The sequence below is a fragment of the Panulirus ornatus genome, chromosome 7 (assembly GCF_036320965.1).
Source record: "Panulirus ornatus isolate Po-2019 chromosome 7, ASM3632096v1, whole genome shotgun sequence".
NCBI classification, from domain to species: domain Eukaryota; kingdom Metazoa; phylum Arthropoda; class Malacostraca; order Decapoda; family Palinuridae; genus Panulirus; species Panulirus ornatus.
In genome coordinates this window covers 46437522-46461131 of record NC_092230.1, presented here as the reverse complement: position 1 = coordinate 46461131, position 23610 = coordinate 46437522, and the positions used below count along the sequence as shown (strand labels likewise).

The following is a 23610-nucleotide window of genomic DNA, read 5'->3' as shown; positions in this document are numbered from 1 at the left end:
TATTCGATAAAATTTATTACTTACATCATAGGGCTAAACCATTCCCTGGAACTTTCACTTTATTCTCTTTAGATATACAGTCAACACAAAAGTATCGTTATCCATAGGTCTGATGGAATTTCAAATGAGCAATGTTACTCTAGCTGTTTTGGTATGGTAGGCTCTTATGATTATTATTTTCTCATAAATTATGAAATTCCTTCCTCTTGCCATGTTTTTTTACTTAAATCTTTGAAAACAATACTTAAAATGATCTCTACTCTTAGAAAAAACTTTGCAAAGAGAAAAGGATTGTGGGCATTTACGAAACATTTGTAATTCATGATTTTTGACCACAGACATTTAAATGAGACAAACATATCTTCATTATCAGGATATCATCAATTTGCTCACCAAGATACATAATTGATCATTATCAAACCAATATTTGCTAATTTCCTTTAATTATAGGACATCAGAACACGAATGACCATAAATATTCACAATATATGAATTTAAATTTGAAACACAGTCAATCAGACTTGAAGTTATACAAACCAATATTTAATGTGCATTTGTCTTGCCTCTGGGCTTGATTAGTCATTATGAAAACAGTCTAGCTTTCTCAAATTAATATTGGTAAGAATTTTATTAGATGTGTTTTTGATCACTAACATTATCTGAATATTATTTCTTTATTGTATATCTCATTTTAATTTATACATGTTTTCTTTGTTTCCCAAGTACTAAATATTCCATGCATATTGTACAAACACATGAGAGCTTTCACTACAAAAGACGAAGAAGACAACAGGAATTTAAAAGCAAGGGTGATTCCAATATGAAAGATCCCTCACCTCTCCAACTGTATTTGACAGGTTTTCTGAATATGTCACTGTCAAAAAAGGAGAGAAGGCATGCTAATGCATGGCAAGCCCCCGTTACAAATCTAGATAGCCTTCATCCTTTGGTATTAAAAAACCAGTGTAATGACACTATTCTGATGACTGTACACAAGGAAAATGGTACAATATTAAAGAAAATGTATTATTTACAGTGAAAAGCAATTATATTTAGGTATTAATCACAATAAGATTAACATTACAATCCTGTAAAACCTGATTCAGAACTGTCCATTGTCTGCTGAAGGTTGTGGTATGCGCTGTGATGCCATCTCCATTTCCAGGTCAAAATAGCTCATCTTATTGTAGCAGTAGTACTCTGTGTTCTGATAATTTCCACTTTTCAAGGCTCCTGGGCCTACAGCTGAAAAAATCTTTAATAAATCATTCACATTCTCTCCAAAATGTACCATGAATCTCCATCCTCTACTGCTGAATGGTACATACATAACTATAGAATTCTAGTCTAAATATTCTACCATATCTGGATTTTTTAATGATATAAAGCTCATTTATATGCAATAAACCATCTTTTTAACTATTCATATTTTATAGGGAGGTAAATGCAAGAGTTTTGGAAAGAGGGGCAAGTATGAAGTCTGTTGGGGATGAGAGAGCTTGGGAAGTGAGTCAGTTGTTGTTCGCTGATGATACAGCGCTGGTGGCGGATTCATGTGAGAAACTGCAGAAGCTGGTGACGGAGTTTGGTAAAGTGTGTGGAAGAAGAAAGTTAAGAGTAAATGTCAATAAGAGCAAGGTTATTAGGTACAGTAGGGTTGAGGGTCAAGTCAACTGGGAGGTGAGTTTGAATGGTGAGAGGCTGGAGGAAGTGAAGTGTTTTAGATATCTGGGAGTGGATCTGTCAGCGGATGGAACCATGGAAGCGGAAGTGGATCATAGGGTGGGGGAGGGGGCGAAAATTTTGGGAGCCTTGAAAAATGTGTGGAAGTCGAGAACATTATCCCGGAAAGCAAAAATGGGTATGTTTGAAGGAATAGTAGTTCCAACAATGTTGTATGGTTGCGAGGCGTGGGCTGTGGATAGAGTTGTGCGCAGGAGGATGGATGTGCTGGAAATGAGATGTTTGAGGACAATGTGTGGTGTGAGGTGGTTTGATCGAGTAAGTAACGTAAGGGTAAGAGAGATGTGTGGAAATAAAAAGAGCGTGGTTGAGAGAGCAGAAGAGGGTGTTTTGAAATGGTTTGGGCACATGGAGAGAATGAGTGAGGAAAGATTGACCAAGAGGATATATGTGTCGGAGGTGGAGGGAACGAGGAGAAGAGGGAGACCAAATTGGAGGTGGAAAGATGGAGTGAAAAGGATTTTGTGTGATCGGGGCCTGAACATGCAGGAGGGTGAAAGGAGGGCAAGGAATAGAGTGAATTGGAGCGATGTGGTATACAGGGGTTGACGTGCTGTCAGTGGATTGAATCAAGGCATGTGAAGCGTCTGGGGTAAACCATGGAAAGCTGTGTAGGTATGTATATTTGCGTGTGTGGACGTGTGTATGTACATGTGTATGGAGGGGGTTGGGCCATTTCTTTCGTCTGTTTCCTTGCGCTACCTCGCAAACGCGGGAGACAGCGACAAAGTATAAAAAAAAAAAAAAAAAAAAAAAAAATATTTTATAACCACTGTGCTTTATAAAACCATCAATAACCACCACCAAGCCTGATCAAAATTCCATCCTGATCACATTGTCTAACTTGACCTTTGTTTCACTTAAATATATATCTAAATTACTCTCAAAACTAATAATCCCCACATCACTCAGTTTTCAGTCTTCACTCAATCCTCTTATTTTCTGCAGTGCCATATGAATGTAAGAAAATTCAATTTTCTGATGTAAACAGTTGCAAATAAGCTGCCTATAGCTGATGCCATAATTAATGGGTGTATACCTAAAAGTATAGGCATTCCTATTACCTAAAGCAAACCAAAGAAGATAACATGGCCACATTACTTACGATCAGCAGGATCAGTAGGAGTGGCTGCAGAAATGTACTCTGGGATACTAGGAGCTACTTCTGCTGAGGCTTCCAGTGATTCTGCTTCCCCAGAAGTTTCAGCTGCTTCTGTTGCTGCTGGAGGTTTAGGAGCTTCAGATGAAAGTCCTCGAAGGCTCACACGAAGAACAGGTGCCTCCAACTTTCGGGAATTGAATGATTGCCAACATTAAATCTTCTATATCTACAAACAATTATTTAACAAACTACATCCAATGTTTATTCATAGGCTTAAAAAAACAACTTGCATACAGAGTTTATCCAACAACTTTTAACTTATAACAGTCTCATTAATATATATATATATCAACTGCCTTTTTTGTCTTTTTCTTTCATTCTTTTCTATCATACCTGCCTAACATTCCTGCCCTAAAGGTACCATCAGCAGTAGAAGGATGAGTTTTGTGGACAAACCTTCTTTGCCTCCTATTCTGATTGACAGCACGTTGACCCCGGTATACTACATCGTTCCAATTCACTCTATTCCTTGCATGCCTTTCACCCTCCTGTATGTTCAGGCCCCGATCGATCAAAATCTTTTTCACTCCATCCTTCCACCTCCAATTTGGTCTCCTGCTTCTCCTTCTTCCCTCTACCTCTGGCACATATATCCTCTTTGTCAATCTTTCCTCGCTCATTCTCTCCATGTGACCATACCATTTCAACACACCCTCCTCTGCTCTCTCAAATACACTCTTTTTATTACCGCAAATCTCTTTTACTTACTTATGGATCTGGAGAAGGCATATGATAGAGTTAATAGAGATGCTCTGTGGAAGGTATTAAGAATATATGGTGTGGGAGGTAAGTTGTTAGAAGCAGTGAAAAGTTTTTATCGAGGATGTAAGGCATAAGTACGAGTAGGAAGAGAGGAAAGTGATTGGTTCTCAGTGAATGTTGGTTTGCACCAGGGGTGCGTGATGTCTCCACGGTTGTTTAATTTGTTTATGGATGGGGTTGTTAGGGAGGTGAATCCAAGAGGTTTGGAGAGAGGGGCAAGTATGCAGTCTGTTGTTGATGAGAGAGCTTGGGAAGTGAGTCAGTTGTTGTTCGCTGATGATACAGTGCTGGTGGCTGATTCCGGTGAGAAACTGCAGAAGCTGGTGACTGAGTTTGGTACAGTGTGTGAAAGAAAACTGAGAGTAAATGTGACTAAGAGCAAGGTTATTAGGTACAGTAGGGTTGAGGAACAAATCAATTGGGAGGTAAGTTTGAATGGAGATAAACTGGAGGAAGTGAAGTGTTTTACATATCTGGGAGTGGATTTGGCAGCTGATGGAACCATGGAAGCAGAAGTGAATCACAGGGTGGGGGAGGGGCTGAAAGTTCTGGGAGCGTTGTGGGGCACTGAAAAATGTGTGGAAGACAAGGACATTATCTCGGAAAGCAAAAATGGGTGTTTGAAGGAATAGTGGTTCCAACAATGTTATATGGTTGCGAGGCGTGGGCTATAGATAGAATTGTGCAGAGGGTGGATGTGTTGGAAATGAGATGTTTGAGGACAATGTGTGGTGTTAGGTGGTTTGATCGAGTAAGTAATGAAAGGGTAAGAGAAATGTGTGGTAATGAAAAGTGTGGTTGAGAGAGCAGAAGAGGGTGTTTTGAAATGGTTTGTTCACATGGAGAGAATGAGTGAGGAAAGATTGACAAAGAGGATATATGTGTCAGAGGTGGAGGGAATAAGGAGAAGTGGGAGACCAAACTGGAGGTGGAAAGATGGAGTGAAAAAGATTTTGAACGATCGGGGCCTGAACATGCAGGAGGATGAAAGGCGTGCAAGGAATTGAATTGGAACAATGTGGTATACCGGGGTCGACGTGCTGTCAACGGATTGAACCAGGGCATGTGAAGCTTCTGGGGTAAACCATGGAAAGTTTTGTGGGGCCTGGATGTGTAAAGGGAGCTGTAGTTTTGGTGCATTATACATGACAGCTACAGACTGAGTGTGAACGAATGTGGCCTTTGTTCTTTTCCTAGCGCTACCTCGCACACATGCGGGGGGAGGGGGTTGTCATTTCATGTGTGTCGGGGTCGCGACAGGAATGAATAAAGGCAGCAAGTATGAATTATGTACATGTGTATATCGATAGGAATGGATGAAGGCAAGTATGAATATGTACATGTGTATGATGAAGACATCGTGGCAAATCAACAATCCATGTGTATATGTATATATATGTATATGGGTGTTTACGTATGTATACCTGTACATGAGTGGATGGGCCATTCTTCATCTGTTTCCTGGCGCTACCTTGCTGATGCGAGGTGTGAGCTTATAGCTTTATTATACAGTATGAATACGTAAATATATGTAATAGTACATGTATATAAATAGTAGAACATATTTCACTGGTAAGAGAAAAATTTTCTCGTATCTGAATAGTAAAATGTGTATAAATTTTAGCATAAGAAGGGATACACTGTACTGCTGGTTTGGTTGCTTTGGGAATACTTATTCATTAGAAAAGTTCACAACACATTAATTAAAGTGTTGCAACTGGTATAATGCTGTAAATTTGTTTCAAGAAAAGGACATTCAAATCATTAGGAAACCTACTTCATCTGCCAGGACAAAGGTATTCCTTTGCCCACACAATATATTTCAGGCTGTACTATACACATAGACACTACTGAAAACATGTTTATGAAAATGATATAAATATGTAAATCTATGCTCTCATACATAGGACATTTATCGTATGAAAATTGGAAATTATAAGAATTGGATAAAGGAATTTGTATATATTCTAGCTTATGAGGGTTACATTGCATAGCTAACCGAGTCTCATTGAGAATATTTATATCATTTGGTAATGTAAAATGAGATTAGCACATCTATTTCAAGTAATGTTGAAAATTACATAAATTTCAGCTGCCAGGAAAAGTTAGGTGAGGATTCCACAGATTCAACTAACTCATACATATCTCTTGCTATACCTCCACATTTTCCTGGATTGGTTATGTTTCAATTTAGTCTACAATACCTTTTCAAGAATTGCATCATACTGGTTTTCCTACAGAATAGTTGTAGTTCATGTGCATGATTAAAACTTGGGTAGCACAACTGAGATGAATTTACTAGTGTATTACCTAGTTTTCCGTTACTCCACTGTGTATTTTCCCTAATGTACGTAACCACTAAAATCTTATCTAACCTTGCTCTGTAAAATATAAAATCATATTTCTGGTCCACAAGTGTCACTGTTATCACAACAAACTATATAAATCAAGTTAGTTTCCATGCAAAGCTTAACTGTGACCAACATTGCTACCATTACGGAACAAAAGTACACATCCACAGCTGGTTTCCAAATGTGCAATGTATAACTAAACAGCTAAATCCCCATTCGTTTCACTAAGTTTTACCCAGTGTTCACAGTATAGTAATTGTTTTGTCTTTAGGTTGATATGGGAGGGTCAACCTTCCCTTGCAACACCTCTGGGTTAGACACTAGGGTATAAACTGTTTTATTCCATCACTTTCCCTATGAAAGCAATGGGTATGAGCTCTCCTCAGCACCCAGAGTACTTTGTGCACGTGACACCGATAATTTGATATTCTTATGAATCTTGATATAGATCTTAGACATGACCCACCAGTGCCGATCAGTCGGCAAAATAACCTGATACCGCACATTTCCCCTAACCTTTGAGCCATCCCTATTCCTCAAACCACAGGGTTACCTCATGATTTATCTCCCGACTCTTATTCTAAATTACTTCTTTTGTTGAAAATCCACTGATATTGTTTGCCGTCCGGCAACTTTCTTATTTACCGTGAACTTCTTGGTAAGAGTGATGTATGCATATTCATACATGTCGCCATTCTTCAAACTCGTACCTTGAAACTATGGAAAAGCCTGGTTAAGAGCGCCATAACCAGTAATTTGTGAGGGAGGTGATAATCCAAAAGGTAGTAAGGACGTGGTTCGATCACTCCTCGAACCGATTACGATGAGCAGCTGTTTCACTACTGCTTCGGACTCGGAGTTCCCGACTCCCGACCCGGAATTCGAACCTCTGATCCAATTTTTCCCCCCTAGTACACTCGATGGATAGCAGTACAAGCTACACTAGGTAGGTCAGCTGGAAAAAAAAATATAAAATGTTTTTGGTCAAATAATTTGTTAAACCTGGCGAATCTTTCCCCGAGATATGATTGGTATGATCTTTTTTATTTACTTCCTTAGTTACCGGCAGTCTTAAACCATATCAAATGATATACAGTCATGACTCAAAGTTATTATACTATATAATCCTTGGATTCTATTTCCGCATTTCAAAAGTTTCAATGAAGCAGCTTCAAACTATTCGAAATCTGAGTCAGTAAAAGTAATTGGTGTCGCTTTGTTGTGTATGATACTATAATACAAACTCTCTTTCCATTGTTTCTGTAAAATCACCGGAAGTTAACGCCAAATCAAATCAAGTTGTACGAGATATAAGAATCTGTTACACTTGTGAGATTCTCGACCTTCTTTCATGATATGAAACTCCATGAAACCTGAACTACGTCAGACAGCAAATACAAGATACACGCCCCTTGTTTCCATAGTGAAATATTGGATAACACAAGGATGAAACAGACACGAATGTGCGATAAATGGGGACCCTTGTGTAACAGATTAGTTTATTTGGTGAAAGCGTATAACTGATAATACAGACTCGTCAAAGAACTTCCCAGTTCAAAGGAGTTCACACGTCGCCCCCTGCATACAAATTGCTCCAGTTCACTGTATCCCATGCATGCCCCACACCCTCCTGCGTGTTCATTCCCGAACACTTTCAGTATCTTTTACTCCATCTTTCCACCTCCTCCATGTTTTTTTTTTTTTAAATTCCTTGTTCTTCCACTTCCTATATGTATACCCTCTTGGTAAATCTCTCTTCACTCGAACTCTCCATATTTACTATCATTTCAGTACACCTTATTCATCTCTCTCATGCAGACTCCTCTTACAACCACATGTCTCTCTTACCCTAACATTTCTTATTCGATCGATTCTCTTCACACTACATATTGTCCTACAACATTTTATTTCCAGCACATTCACCCTATGTACATTGCCAACTAGGGCCCACGCCTAGCATCCATTCAACACATCCATAACACAGAACTTTGCTATATTTCCCCTTAGAGACCTTTCTCAGTTCACTCTTGCTTCCTCAATGCGCCCTTAACCATTGCTATCCATGATTGCCCCAAGACTCATTTCTAGATAAGGATACAGGTGTTGAGGACGAATGCTTATTTAAGATAAATTAGCTTTGTGTTGGTATTATCATTATTTCTTTTCTCTTAACATGCTTTGTATCATCAGATAAAGTGTAAAGTGTAGTATATTTATTTTCACTTTATTCTCTTTTCTATGAAAGAAACCAATATGTCAGAGAAAGGTTTAGCCATGTTTTAACAATACAACATAAGAACTCTTAGTATTCTCATTTTGTCCTTGCCAATTTGATCAAAGGTCTAAATTATCACTTAAACATTAAAAGACCTAAAAACAATCTCACGTTAACATTACTACTCACTATTGAAAGATTTTTTCAAGTACAGGTGGGCTGTTTAGAAAGGGTAGTGAGTGGTGGGATGAAGAAGTAAGAGTATTAGTGAAAGAGAAGAGAGAGGCATTTGGACGATTTTTGCAGGGAAAAAATGCAATTGAGTGGGAGAAGTATAAAAGAAAGAGACAGGAGGTCAAGAGAAAGGTGCAAGAGGTGAAAAAAAGGGCAAATGAGAGTTGGGGTGAGAGACTATCAGTAAATTTTAGGGAGAATAAAAAGATGTTCTGGAAGGAGGTAAATAGGGTGCGTAAGACAAGGGAGCAAATGGGAACTTCAGTGAAGGGCGTAAATGGGGAGGTGATAACAAGTAGTGGTGATGTGAGAAGGAGATGGAATGAGTATTTTGAAGGTTTGTTGAATGTGTCTGATGACAGAGTGGCAGATATAGGGTGTTTTGGTCGAGGTGGTGTGCAAAGTGAGAGGGTTAGGGAAAATGATTTGGTAAACAGAGAAGAGGTAGTAAAAGCTTTGCGGAAGATGAAAGCCGGCAAGGCAGCGGGTTTGGATGGTATTGCAGTGGAATTTATTAAAAAAGGGGGTGACTGTATTGTTGACTGGTTGGTAAGGTTATTTAATGTATGTATGACTCATGGTGAGGTGCCTGAGGATTGGCGGAATGCGTGCATAGTGCCATTGTACAAAGGCAAAGGGGATAAGAGTGAGTGCTCAAATTACAGAGGTATAAGTTTGTTGAGTATTCCTGGTAAACTATATGGGAGGGTATTGATTGAGAGGGTGAAGGCATGTACAGAGCATCAGATTGGGGAAGAGCAGTGCGGTTTCAGAAGTGGTAGAGGATGTGTGGATCAGGTGTTTGCTTTGAAGAATGTATGTGAGAAATACTTAGAAAAGCAAATGGATTTGTATGTAGCATTTATGGATCTGGAGAAGGCATATGATAGAGTTGATAGAGATGCTCTGTGGAAGGTATTAAGAATATATGGTGTGGGAGGCAAGTTGTTAGAAGCAGTGAAAAGTTTTTATCGAGGATGTAAGGCATGTGTACGTGTAGGAAGAGAGGAAAGTGATTGGTTCTCAGTGAATGTAGGTTTGCGGCAGGGGTGTGTGATGTCTCCATGGTTGTTTAATTTGTTTATGGATGGGGTTGTTAGGGAGGTAAATGCAAGAGTCCTGGAAAGAGGGGCAAGTATGAAGTCTGTTGGGGATGAGAGAGCTTGGGAAGTGAGTCAGTTGTTGTTCGCTGATGATACAGCGCTGGTGGCTGATTCATGTGAGAAACTGCAGAAGCTGGTGACTGAGTTTGGTAAAGTGTGTGGAAGAAGAAAGTTAAGAGTAAATGTGAATAAGAGCAAGGTTATTAGGTACAGTAGGGTTGAGGGTCAAGTCAATTGGGAGGTGAGTTTGAATGGAGAAAAACTGGAGGAAGTGAAGTGTTTTAGATATCTGGGAGTGGATCTGTCAGCGGATGGAACCATGGAAGCGGAAGTGGATCATAGGGTGGGGGAGGGGGCGAAAATTTTGGGAGCCTTGAAAAATGTGTGGAAGTCGAGAACATTATCTCGGAAAGCAAAAAATGGGTATGTTTGAAGGAATAGTGGTTCCAACAATGTTGTATGGTTGCGAGGCGTGGGCTATGGATAGAGTTGTGCGCAGGAGGATGGATGTGCTGGAAATGAGATGTTTGAGGACAATGTGTGGTGTGAGGTGGTTTGATCGAGTAAGTAACGTAAGGGTAAGAGAGATGTGTGGAAATAAAAAGAGCGTGGTTGAGAGAGCAGAAGAGGGTGTTTTGAAATGGTTTGGGCACATGGAGAGAATGAGTGAGGAAAGATTGACCAAGAGGATATATGTGTCGGAGGTGGAGGGAACGAGGAGAAGAGGGAGACCAAATTGGAGGTGGAAAGATGGAGTGAAAAAGATTTTGTGTGATCGGGGCCTGAACATGCAGGAGGGTGAAAGGAGGGCAAGGAATAGAGTGAATTGGAGCGATGTGGTATACAGGGGTTGACGTGCTGTCAGTGGATTGAATCAAGGCATGTGAAGCGTCTGGGGTAAACCATGGAAAGCTGTGTAGGTATGTATATTTGCGTGTGTGGACGTGTGTATGTACGTGTGTATGGGGGTTGGGCCATTTCTTTCGTCTGTTTCCTCGCGCTACCTCGCAAACGCGGGAGACAGCGACAAAGTATAAAAAAAAAAAAAAAAAAAAAAAAAAAAATCTTTTTGCCGAAAATTTTGACCAGTGTAATGTGGAAATTTCACACAAACATTTTGTTCCACACAGCACCGCTAATTAGCGTCCAATAGATTACCTTTTCCAAACTCTTTCTGGAAATCAGAATTTTAGAAACTATAAAATAACTAAATGAAAAAAAAAATCAGAATTCTAGATCGAAATGCACCCATAATTTGTATTTACTGCTTATATCACTGTATTTAATTCATATATATTGAAAGAAAATATATAAAATTTAATTTGAAAATAAATAAATACTTATAGATAAGGGTTTTTCTATGCTTAAAAAATAATTTATTTTGAAAATTACAAATAATTGGGATATAAAGTCTCGCCTGTACAATATGGAAGTAAGGCCTCTCGGGTGTAAATAAAGGGAGTTGGAGAGGTAAACTTTCCTCTCCTGACGAGGAATTACTATGGCTGGAAGTGTTCTCCATACCTTGATTGAAGTGTCTGAACTGTTTCAGGAGTTATTGAGGCTGGTAAATAAGAGCTGTAAAATTTTTACCATTTCATTCAATTCTTTACAACTGTAGTACTTAGTATCAAATGTAAGATTTCTCGCAGCGATTATTTTGCCGACTAGTTAGCATCATTAGGTTAGGCATTATGGGGCTAACTAGTTTACTTTAGGTATTTTTTTCCTTGCACCATTTCTTGAGTACATTGAGGTAAGTTGGGGGACGGTGATTTTGGGATGGGTTCAGAGACGGAGCCCCTCGCGTTTTATTCCAACAGGTTGCATAGACATTAAGATGGTACTGGGTAAGCATTCTTCCTTAACTCAAGTGCATCTTATCACTCACCATAGCCTAGAGAGCGAGCACGACAAAAAAGAAAGAATAAAGCATTCAAACAGTTGAAAAAGAATCCCTAGGTATGTTGGAGTTATGCTGAGTCAAATTCCAAGAGTAGTCAATCAAGTTACCATTTTGTTAGATTTATCATATGCCTCTTTAGAATTTGTAGATGCATCATAATTTTTCTATCTAGAAGCTTCTTCACTACCATTGTAAAAATCTGGTCTTCAGACCCTGTTCCTTTCCAAAAGCCACCTGTTTCTCACATATCATTAAAGGGGTTTACCATTTTTGTAACCAAACTTAACTTCACTCAACAACCAGTTGCTGTTCCAACTTATACCTTGCTAACTTATTCACAGTTATTTTTATTGTTATAGTAAATGCCTTTGTTCATTCAAAAGGAACTTGTCATTAATTGTTTTATGATTGATTCTCATTCTGAAATAATTTTTTTTTGACATAGGAGAGAAAGGTTTAGAGTGTGTGGGAATGAGTAATGTATAGATCTAAGATTTAGATTTTGCACAGAGGTTAAAAACATCTACTTTCTTTTGTTATTGAAGAAAAACATTTCGTAAGGTTGCACATGAAATGCTGACTGTAAATGTGTGCAAACTAAACTTTTGTGTGTTTGCTTCTGATGAAATTTGGTAGAGAATATGTTGTTATTATTATTATTGTTAATATTATTATTATTATTATTATTATTATTATTATTATTATTATTATTATTATATTATTATTGTTTGCTTGATTAATATTACTTTGTTTATAATATAAAAAATCCAACTTCCAGGCTTCTTTAATCTTCATAGATATTGAAAATATTTGTAGCTTAGAATTTTTTATATTGTGAATTATTCTCTTTATTCATCTTCAGTTCACAAGTAGAGTATTGTGTGAAATATTATGCATATACATAGTTTAAGAAGGATAGAGTTAGAGAACTGCTTTAGGTAGACCACATATGATTGATGTGATATGGAAGTAGATTTTTAAATGTGTTTTTAAATGCACTGAGAAATTCAGAAGAATATAGAAATCTGGCGGTGTCAAGGTCTGAAGCACTCAAGATTTTTTATTCTATGTGATACTTATGTTTTTGGTGTAACAAATATAGCTGTAGTTTATTGATGGCATGCTATTAGAAATTAGTGAAGAAAACATTGACCGTGTAGATGAAGCAAGTAACAAATGTACAGCAAGATGAATACTTGGATCTTGATTCAGGCTGCAGCAGATGGTGTGGTTGACTCCTGGGGCTTAGAGATGATACTCCAGAATGTGAGCTTGTCTCTTCACGATGATGACAACTTCCATGGGCATCTTCTTTTTGGCCTTCATTCTCTCCTTCTCCTTTTGGCCAGGGTAAGTTGCCATGTATCAATGACTCCTTTGAGTTAAATGTTTCCAGTGCATATTTTTGTACTTATAAAGGGAAGAAGGTAACTCACAGTAATTGGTATCATAATCTTCCAACCATATCTAACATTATCTGATACAGAAGTTGTTAAATTATGGTTGTTTACAATTAAAGTTGCTGACCTTTTAATGATAAGCTGTAAACAGAGTATAGATTTTTTTTTAAGATCTTCAAAAAGTTTTTTCACGTAAGTACTCTTGCCAACTCCTGTCCACTCAAACATTTTTACGTATTATCATGACAGAGTCTGACAAATGTATGGCCCTTAGTCCCTGGCATAATGGGTGCTAAGAATCTCCAGGTTTCTGCCTGACTCTACTGCCAATGAGAGGGAGGGCTTTGGCAGTAGTAGTACTGGCCCCTCCCATGAACTTTCCCTCTCTGTTAGACCTTCCTCTATTTCTATTAACTATACCAATATTCATGGTCTCCTAGTAACCTCTCTTCTGTTGAACACCATCTGTCTAGTACCTCTCCTCATATCTTACTTCTCTGAGACAGCTGTCTAATGATGTTCTCACTAGCCCCTCTTTCATTTCCAAATATAATCTCCACTCATGATTCCAGTTCAAAGGTGGTGTTTGTGCTCTTCCACCATCAACACACCCGTTGCATGCCTCAAGGACCTTGAGTTCCCAAACTTTCATGTTATGTGGATCAAAGTAAGTCTCTCCCAACTACCACACTTTTCCTCTGTTTTGCCTATAGCTCTCCTAATTATACAAATTTCATATCTTTCTTTGACTATATGAACTCCTGCCATGAGACTGTGACATCCCGCAAGCCAAGAACTTCTACCTTGGGGATCTCTCTCTCAAGTTAAGGGTAATTTTTTTTTATGTCTTCTATTTCATTCAAGGACCAATAAAGTACTTGTGTTGCCCCGTTATCAGAGACAGTGTTGAGTAAGGGTACTTAAGGATTGTTGGTCAGAATTTTGTATGTAGAGCTGTGTGGCCCAAAATAAACTTTGATATCAAAAATGTTTTATCAGAATTTTGTTTAAGTGTAAAGGTCACTTTATTTTGTGATCATGTTTCCATATGATGAGAAACTGCTGTCAGAGGTCAGTTTGGTGAGGCACAGGAGTAACACCATCTGTGAGGAAGAATGTAAAGTCAAGACCGTTAGGGGTAATTTGTCAAATTTAACATTATAGACTTTTGGAAGCATCTGAGTATATTGTACTATTGTCCAGCGTAATCTACAAATGTTGCTTTCTGGATTTCTGTGAAGTCAAATTGATCATAGGAATGAAGGTATTGACACCAAAGCAAGGTAATGTGTAAATCAAAATTTAACCCAATGACTGCTGATGTGCCACATTGGGCATGGGATTCCTCTAGCAATTGACTGCAAGTCTGCTGTATATTGTCTGAGGATTTAAAATCTCAGGCATGATAATCATAAGTGTATTGGGACAGGAGCAACTACTGGCAACTCAGACAATATTTCCACATTTGTTTGGTCATTAATTAATGAATGCCAAAGGGGAAAATACAGTACATTGTTTTTTTGCTGCTTAGAGTGCAAAGAAAGTCAATTAGATAATGTATATGAATTTTGGATGTTAATGTGCTGAGAGGTGCAACTGGAGGGATGTCTGATCATTATCTTGTGGAGGCTAAGGTGAAGATTAGTATGGGTTTTCAGAAAAGAGGAGTGAATGTTGGGGTGAAGAAGGTGGTGAGAGTAAGTGAGCTTGGGAAGGAGACCTGTGTGGGGAAGTACCAGGAGAGACTGTGTACAGAATGGAAAAAGGTGAGAACAATGGAAGTAAGGGGAGTGGGGGAGGAATGGGATGTATTTAGGGAATCAGTGATGGATTGCGCAAAAGATGCTTGTGGCATGAGAAGAGTGGGAGGTGGGCTGTTTAGAAAGGGTAGTGAGTGGTGGGATGAAGAAGTAAGAGTATTAGTGAAAGAGAAGAGAGAGGCATTTGGACGATTTTTGCAGGGAAAAAATGCAATTGAGTGGGAGAAGTATGAAAGAAAGAGACAGGAGGTCAAGAGAAAGGTGCAAGAGGTGAAAAAAAGGGCAAATGAGAGTTGGGGTGAGAGACTATCAGTAAATTTTAGGGAGAATAAAAAGATGTTCTGGAAGGAGGTAAATAGGGTGCGTAAGACAAGGGAGCAAATGGGAACTTCAGTGAAGGGCGTAAATGGGGAGGTGATAACAAGTAGCGGTGATGTGAGAAGGAGATGGAATGAGTATTTTGAAGGTTTGTTGAATGTGTCTGATGACAGAGTGGCAGATATAGGGTGTTTTGGTCGAGGTGGTGTGCAAAGTGAGAGGGTTAGGGAAAATGATTTGGTAAACAGAGAAGAGGTAGTGAAAGCTTTGCGGAAGATGAAAGCCGGCAAGGCAGCAGGTTTGGATGGTATTGCAGTGGAATTTATTAAGAAAGGGGGTGACTGTATTGTTGACTGGTTGGTAAGGTTATTTAATGTATGTATGACTCATGGTGAGGTGCCTGAGGATTGGCGGAATGCGTGCATAGTGCCATTGTACAAAGGCAAAGGGGATAAGAGTGAGTGCTCAAATTACAGAGGTATAAGTTTGTTGAGTATTCCTGGTAAATTATATGGGAGGGTATTGGTTGAGAGGGTGAAGGCATGTACAGAGCATCAGATTGGGGAAGAGCAGTGCGGTTTCAGAAGTGGTAGAGGATGTGTGGATCAGGTGTTTGCTTTGAAGAATGTATGTGAGAAATACTTAGAAAAGCAAATGGATTTGTATGTAGCATTTATGGATCTGGAGAAGGCATATGATAGAGTTGATAGAGATGCTCTGTGGAAGGTATTAAGAATATATGGTGTGGGAGGCAAGTTGTTAGAAGCAGTGAAAAGTTTTTATCGAGGATGTAAGGCATGTGTACGTGTAGGAAGAGAGGAAAGTGATTGGTTCTCAGTGAATGTAGGTTTGCGGCAGGGGTGTGTGATGTCTCCATGGTTGTTTAATTTGTTTATGGATGGGGTTGTAAGGGAGGTAAATGCAAGAGTCCTGGAAAGAGGGGCAAGTATGAAGTCTGTTGGGGATGAGAGAGCTTGGGAAGTGAGTCAGTTGTTGTTCGCTGATGATACAGCGCTGGTGGCTGATTCATGTGAGAAACTGCAGAAGCTGGTGACTGAGTTTGGTAAAGTGTGTGGAAGAAGAAAGTTGAGAGTAAATGTGAATAAGAGCAAGGTTATTAGGTACAGTAGGGGTGAGGGTCAAGTCAATTGGGAGGTGAGTTTGAATGGAGAAAAACTGGAGGAAGTGAAGTGTTTTAGATATCTGGGAGTGGATCTGTCAGTGGATGGAACCATGGAAGCGGAAGTGGATCATAGGGTGGGGGAGGGGGCGAAAATTTTGGGTGCCTTGAAAAATGTGTGGAAGTCGAGAACATTATCTCGGAAAGCAAAAATGGGTATGTTTGAGGGAATAGTGGTTCCAACAATGTTGTATGGTTGCGAGGCGTGGGCTATGGATAGAGATGTGCGCAGGAGGATGGATGTGCTGGAAATGAGATGTTTGAGGACAATGTGTGGTGTGAGGTGGTTTGATCGAGTAAGTAACGTAAGGGTAAGAGAGATGTGTGGAAATAAAAAGAGCGTGGTTGAGAGAGCAGAGGAGGGTGTTTTGAAATGGTTTGGGCACATGGAGAGAATGAGTGAGGATAGATTGACCAAGAGGATATATGTGTCGGAGGTGGAGGGAACGAGGAGAAGAGGGAGACCAAATTGGAGGTGGAAAGTTGGAGTGAAAAAGATTTTGTGTGATCGGGGCCTGAACATGCAGGAGGGTGAAAGGAGGGCAAGAAATAGAGTGAATTGGAGTCATGTGGTATACAGGGGTTGACGTGCTGTCAGTGGATTGAAGCAAGGCATGTGAAGCGTCTGGGGTAAACCATGGAAAGCTGTGTAGGTATGTATATTTGCGTGTGTGGACGTGTGTATGTACATGTGTATGGGGGGGGGTTGGGCCATTTCTTTCGTCTGTTTCCTTGCGCTACCTCGCAAACGCGGGAGACAGCGACAAAGTATAAAAAAAAAAAAAAAAAAAAAAAAAATATGAATTTATGTGAATAATGTGTGTACGTAATAGCTAAGTGATGAAAATGAGAACGCAGACTGTATTCAGAAGCTTAGAATGTTTTATCATAAAAAAGAAAGTTTAAATGTTGGGGGCCCTTTACAGGTGTAAAACTCCCTCCCTGTACTGTAAAAATAGGTTTATTATCTTTCTAATTTTTTTCTTTTTTCTTTTCTTCCTGTTACTTTTGCTCTTTGTTTCATCTGCTTTCCCCCACATGTATTCATGCATAGAAAACCCTGAGTCCTGAAGGTTATACCCCAATTTTGTACCCTGCAAACTTTGGAAGCTTGATTCTTTTATATGACAGGCAAACAATCATTCAAGATTCTTTTGCAAATGGGTTAATTAGTAAGGGTTTGACTTATGGTATGGAAATAATTTTGACCAAAATGTGTAGGCAGGCATATGCATTACCCACCCAACTTTGAAGGCATGAAGTAACACATGTTGTAGATATAGTTTATAAGAATGGTGAAGAATAGTGCAGTGTATAATGCTTTATTGTTAGTGTGGTAAAGGACAAGTGCATTGCAGACGATCTATGGAAAGTATTGAGGCAAAAAATATGAGTCATCAGTTGTTGTCAAGTTTGTTGAAAGGAGTTTTGCTCTTTGTATAGTACTCACATATTAGAAGACCTTGTATAAATTGGTAAAGTGGTTGGCAGAATGAAGGCTTTTGAGAAGGATTTTGATGTGGCATAGTGGATAATTAGTTTAACAAGAAAGTCTCCAGTACTGTAAAGAGGATGCCTAAAAACGTAAAAGATGGAGTTGTGAGAAATTGTTTATGGTGAAGGAATAGGCACAGTGCAGACTATGAAAAAAGTAGGAAAGTTTAAATGAGCAAATTTATGTTAGAGAGGTTTTGGTATGAAGGAATATGTATGGGTATGCAAGATTATGCTGCTAGGAAGAAATTATGCTATATTCATCCTTCTGTACAGTGGGACAAGATAGGTCGGACTGGATTGGATTTATCCATCTTCTCTAAAACATGTTTGTAATGAATATGGTGATAGAAGTTTTTGTCTGTATACTGCTGTTTTGTAATGAATGTGGTGATAGAAGTTTTTGTCTGTATAATGTGATGATCTCCCAAATGTTCAGTTGATCGATAGTTACCCAAAACTTAGCTTTTATGGACTATTTTCTGCTCTTTTTCAGAAACTAGAAGACTTAGGTCATGAGATCTACACAGATGTGTGTAGATGTGGTTGGGATACCTCTCAGCTGCCGGAATCTCAGCACACTGACATCAACAGGTACACATCTGGTACTGTTGTGCGATGGGTGCAGGGGGAATGTTATGTGCTTCTTGCTTCCACTGAGGCAGAGGCACAGATATACCATGATGGAGAACAGGAAGATCAAACTGAAGACGGTGAAAAGGGGAAGCTTGGGAGAAGTGCAGAGGAACAGCATAAAGAAAGCTTTCTGGAAGAACTTATCAGTGAGGAACCTTATGTAAAGGACAGTTACCATCAAGGACAAGAAGAATGTGAAGGTAGCCATATGAGAGACAGTGGGGAGGAGCTAGACCCATTACAAGCAATCCCATCAAATTATGAGGCCTCAAGTGATGATTTAGAGCACAGAGATGATGCCCAGTGTTGCCAGGAAAATGATGAAACTGATTGTTGCCACAGCTCTGGATCAGCTACACATAAGACAGCAGATCTTGTGCAAGTAGATGATAATGATTGTAATACATCCCATGCAAGGCTTCAGTGTGACTCAAAGAAGTTACCAAGTGTCTGGTCTGGTTGTCAGATTCATTCATGTTCAACAGAGGGTGGAAAGTACGAACATAAGTGGAAAAAATCACAGAGAAGATTCTCGAAGTCTCTAGATACAGTGACAACAAAAGATAGTCATACAAAAAAGTTTAATGAAAGTTTCTTGTGTAATCATAATTATAGCCAAGAATGTGTGGATGGTGATTGTGAGCCAGAGGATCAAGTTGAATCTTGTGCTGTTAAACAAGAAGAGGAAAATAGTGAAAGTGTTGGGGAAGGTGTTTGTAATGGCTTTAAGAAGTATTTAGTAAAGAGAGAAGTAGATCTCGATGAAAACTGTGAAAACAGGAAGAGTGCTCGATTATCCAGTGAGACAGATTTGTTTACTCTTAGGAACCAGAGCAACCAAATAGATTTAGGTATTACTTGTGATAGTGAGGAAAGTGACTCAGAGGACAATGGGGACCAAGATAATAATGAAATCACAAATGAATATCAGAGTAGTGAGGAGGAGGCAGTTAGTGAAAATGAAAAAAGTGATGGGGAGGAAAGAAGTGAAATTGGGAGTGGTGGGGATGCAATGAGTGAAAGTGGAGGAAATGATAAAGTTATGAGTGAAAATGATGAGGAAGAAGGGAAAAACAGGTTAAGGATGCAAGTAGTGAGTCCCATGAAACCACCAAACCCTGATAGTCTGTGTGCAGATGGCAGTGCATCAGCTGGAGGATCTATTATGAGTGAAGATAGCATTGATGGAGACAACAGCTGCACTCTTATCATTCATGAGGAGGATACCAGGGAGGGTGAGATCTCCAGAGAAAAGATGAGTGATGGAATATCCAGCCCTCATATGATGGAAGATGTAGAGCCTTGTAAGCAGGATACAGATAAGGAGGAAAGGATGACTCAGGAAAAAAGTTGTACAGACAAAGTTAACAGAACCTTGAAGGAAGAAGAACATAGAAATATAGAGACACTGGATCTTCCTTATAATTATTGTTCATTACTGAAAGAGAAGATCTGTAATCCCGAGCCATTTGGGTTTCAGGATCAAAGCAATTTATCGAGTAATACTGTTGGTATGGAGAAGATTTCTGGTGAACAAAGTTTTGATGATGAACAACATAATGACTATGATGACGATGATGATGATGATGACGACGATGAGAGTGACGATGATGACTCTAGTTCTGTCACCACAAGCAGTTCTTCATCTTCTTCCTCCTCTTCTAGCAGTGATGATGATGACAGAATAAGTTTTAAACAGAGAGGTGAGATAAGACTGTTTGTGTTATCTTATAGCAGGAAATGATTATTGTACTGTGTACTGTCTGAAATCACTTGTAATTACTGATTAAATGAACACATGTAGGAAGAGAGGAAAGTGATTGGTTCTCAGTGAATGTAGGTTTGTGGCAGGGGTGTGTGATGTCTCCATGGTTGTTTAATTTGTTTATGGATAGGGTTGTTAGGGAGGTAAATGCAAGAGTTTTGGTAAGAGGGGCAAGTATGCAGTCTGTTGTGGATGAGAGAGCTTGGGAAGTGAGTCAAGTTGTTGTTCGCTGATGATAAAGCGCTGGTGGCTGATTCATGTGAGAAACTGCAGAAGCTGGTGACTGAGTTTGGTAAAGTGTGTGAAAGAAGAAAGTTGAGAGTAAATGTGAATAAGAGCAAGGTGATTAGGTACAGTAGGGTTGAGGGTCAAGTCAATTGGGAGGTAAGTTTGAATGGAGAAAAACTGGAGGAAGTAAAGTGTTTTAGATATCTGGGAGTGGATCTGGCAGCGGATGGAACCATGGAAGCGGAAGTGAGTCATAGGGTGGGGGAGGGGGTGAAAATTTTGGGAGCCTTGAAGAATGTTTGGAAGTCGAGAACATTATCTCGGAAAGCAAAAATGGGTATGTTTGAAGGAATAGTGGTTCCAACAATGTTGTATGGTTGCGAGGCGTGGGCTATGGATAGAGTTGTGCGCAGGAGGGTGGATGTGCTGGAAATGAGATGTTTGAGGACAATATGTGGTGTGAGGTGGTTTGATCGAGTGAGTAATGTAAGGGTAAGAGAGACGTGTGGTAATAAAAAGAGTGTGGTTGAGAGAGCAGAAGATGGTGTTTTGAAATGGTTTGGTCACATGGAGAGAATGAGTGAGGAAAGATTGACCAAGAGGATATATGTGTCAGAGGTGGAGGGAACGAGGAGAAGTGGGAGACCAAATTGGAGGTGGAAAAATGGAGTGAAAAAGATTTTGAGTGATTGGGGCCTGAACATGCAGGAGGGTGAGAGGCGTGCAAGGAATAGAGTGAATTGGAACGATGTGGTATACTGGGGTCAATGTGCTGTCAATGGATTGAACCAGGGCATGTGAAGCGTCTGGGGTAAACCATGGAAAGTTGTGTGGGGCCTGGATGTGGAAAGGGAGCGGTGGTTTCGGTGCCTTATTACATGACAGCAAGAGACTGAGTGTGAACGAATGGGGCCTTTGTTGTCTTTTCCTAGCACTACCTTGCACACATGAGGGGGGAGGGGGTTGTTATTCCATGTGTGGCGAGGTGGCGGTGGGAATAAATAAAGGCAGACAGTGTGAATTATGTACATGTGTATATATGTATATGTCTGTGTGTGTATATATATGTATACATTGAGATGTATAGGTATGTATATTTGCGTGTATGGACGTGTATGTATATACATGTGCATGTGGGTGGGTTGGGCCAATCTTTCATCTGTTTCCTTGTGCTACCTCGCTAACGCGGGAGACAGCATCAAAGCAAAATAAAAAAATAATATATGTAGATATTTTTTTTTTTTTTTTTTTTCCCAAAAGAAGGAACAGAGAAGGGGGCCATGTGAGGATATTCCCTCAAAGGCCCAGTCCTCTGTTCTTAACGCTACCTTGCTAATGCGGGAAATGGCAAATAGTATGAAAGGAAAGGATTTACCTAGATAGCTCACGTGAACCAGTTATTGACAGTTTTATTATAACATTCCTGAGCTGTTATTAATCCATCACTGCTTGTTTAGTGCAGTTTCAGTTTTTGCATCTCAAGGCCATTTCAATGTAGTATTCAAATATTTTGTCTTGAAAACTTAGCTTAATAGCTTATTAAATGAGCTTGTAGATATATACATTTTTTGTAAGTTGGTGTCACTTGTTCATTTACAACTTTTATTTGTTAATTTAGATTCAGCATGTACTCCCATTTGCATTCTATTCAGATCATGCTGGATCACAGTCTGCAGGATTGTTTTTTTACTAGTTGATTGTGTTCCCAATGTGCAGAAGACCCTTGAATTAATTTAGTTTGGCATCAGTACTGTAGATTAATGCCAGTAACCTGTGTTCTAGAAGGCTCCAGAGCTTGGATTTTGTAATCCACTTTTTTTCATGTAGGAGGCTCCAGTCATAGACAAAAGTCCATATCAAGGCCAGGCCTTACTTGAAATGTAAGTGGTTAATGAAAAGGAAAATGAAGAGACAAGGTAAAGTATTTATGAATGCTTGAGGAAGTGAAAAACCTTTGCTTTAAAAAGCGCCAGATCATAGTTATTGGGGAAGGCATGAGAGGGTAGAGAGTTCCAAGGTGGTCATAGTTATTAGGAAAGACATGAGAGGGTAGAGAGTTCCAAGGTGGTCATAGTTATTAGGAAAGACATGAGAGGGTAGAGAGTTCCAAGGTGGTCATAGTTATTAGGAAAGACATGAGAGGGTAGAGAGTTGCAAGGCTTCAAGATGTAGGGAAAGAAAGTTATCAAAACTTGAGTTGTCAACAGTCATACAGTAATCATGTGATGCAGCATCTTGCTGAGTATTGTATGATCCAGCTAGTGATTGGGGGCACTCAGGCAGCCAGCTTTTAGAAGCAAAAACCAAACTAATATCATAGAAGAGGGATAGTGAATCAACATTGTGTCATAGAGCAGTTGGGTCAAGTTTTGAAGTTAGCCTGGGAAAGTTGAAAAGATGGACCACTTTTGATGCAGTTCTGTCAAAAAGGATGAGAGCTAGAACCACCCAGGATCAGTCCTTTGTATAAACTGAGCAACTGTTCAGAAGAAAAGAAATCTTGACATCTAAATAGGAAATAGGACTCCCTGTTTCTTAGAGACACACTGAGCTATTTCCACAAAGTAGGGTTTCCAAGAAAGAGTGAATGTTACAGGAATACCAAGTATATTCATTGACTCAAGAGACAGAAGTATTGAACTATTAAAGGAGAGTGGAAAGTTTTGAGGAATTTTTGATAGAGAGAAAGGTAGAAACTAGGTTTAGGAGGCATTAAACTTAACCAGATTTCGTCTACCCACTGAGATATTCTCTTGAAGTCTGAGTTCATTGAGAAAGCTTTGTTGAGATGGGATGCAGATTGGGTGAGAGAAGTAGAACTGAAGGATTTGGGGGAATGCAATGCATTGTTGAGTCATCAGTTTATGAATGCATTTGGTTTCAAAGATAGAATGAAGGAAAAGTGTGGGAGAGAAGACAGAACCTTAAGGTACACTGCTGTCAGTGGAGAAATGGAGAGAGGCTGAACCATCAACAACCATGGAGACGGATCACCCAGAGAGGAAGCTAGGTATGAGGGAGCAAAGTGAGGGAGGGAAACCAAAGGGGAGGAGCTTAGTGATTAGACCCTGATGCCACACCCTGTCAAAAGCTTTAGATATATCAAGGGCAACCACAGAGGATTCCTCGAAATCTTTTAGGGATGATGACTAGACATTAGTAAGATCTTAAAGATAGGTAGTAATAGATTAGTGAGATAGGAAAGAATATCACCAGTGGATCTTGCATTATGCAAGGCATGCTGGTGCTCAGAGAGGAGACTATGAGATTCAAGATGTCTGAGGATATGGATGTTGAGGAGGGATTCAAAGACTTTGGAAATGGTAGATGTTAAAGCAAGTGTATGATAGTTA

General features: G+C 39.4%; 2 protein-coding genes across 3 annotated transcripts in view; one reads left to right on the top strand and one right to left on the bottom strand.

The window, feature by feature from the left end:
- Positions 1-6887, bottom strand: NdufV3 (NADH:ubiquinone oxidoreductase subunit V3). Of its 2 annotated transcripts, none has more exons than XM_071663716.1 (3): positions 6729-6887; positions 2849-3029; positions 1-1245 (listed from the first exon to the last, which is right to left on the bottom strand). In XM_071663716.1, exons 1-3 carry the CDS (start codon positions 6762-6764, stop codon positions 1103-1105), a joined length of 360 nt encoding a protein of 119 aa, XP_071519817.1. In that variant the 5' UTR covers positions 6765-6887; the 3' UTR covers positions 1-1102. The 2 variants fall into 2 exon arrangements, with proteins under 2 accessions (XP_071519817.1, XP_071519816.1); XM_071663715.1 differs by having other exon boundaries at positions 6664-6842.
- Positions 6888-11002: 4115 nt separating this feature from the next.
- The window catches only part of LOC139749599 (uncharacterized), a 36237-nt gene continuing 23629 nt past the window's right edge, over positions 11003-23610 (top strand). Inside the window, exons 1-3 of the mRNA XM_071663709.1 lie at positions 11003-11137; positions 12689-12826; positions 18125-19967. Coding sequence (XP_071519810.1) covers positions 11072-11137; positions 12689-12826; positions 18125-19967 — 2047 coding nt within the window. The 5' untranslated portion in view covers positions 11003-11071. The remainder of the gene's footprint in view (positions 11138-12688; positions 12827-18124; positions 19968-23610) is intronic.

What these genes read in the sequence shown, in the direction of transcription:
- NdufV3 (XM_071663715.1), bottom strand. Translation starts at nt 6,705, where the DNA reads ATGTATGAATATGCATACATCACTCTTACCAAGAAGTTCACG. An exon ending in CTCTTACCAAGAAGTTCACG is followed by an intron (nt 3,030 to 6,663) that starts GTAAATAAGAAA and finishes AATTCCCGAAAG; the next exon opens with TTGGAGGCACCTGTTCTTCG. An exon ending in TCCTACTGATCCTGCTGATC is followed by an intron (nt 1,246 to 2,848) that starts GTAAGTAATGTG and finishes AGATTTTTTCAG; the next exon opens with CTGTAGGCCCAGGAGCCTTG.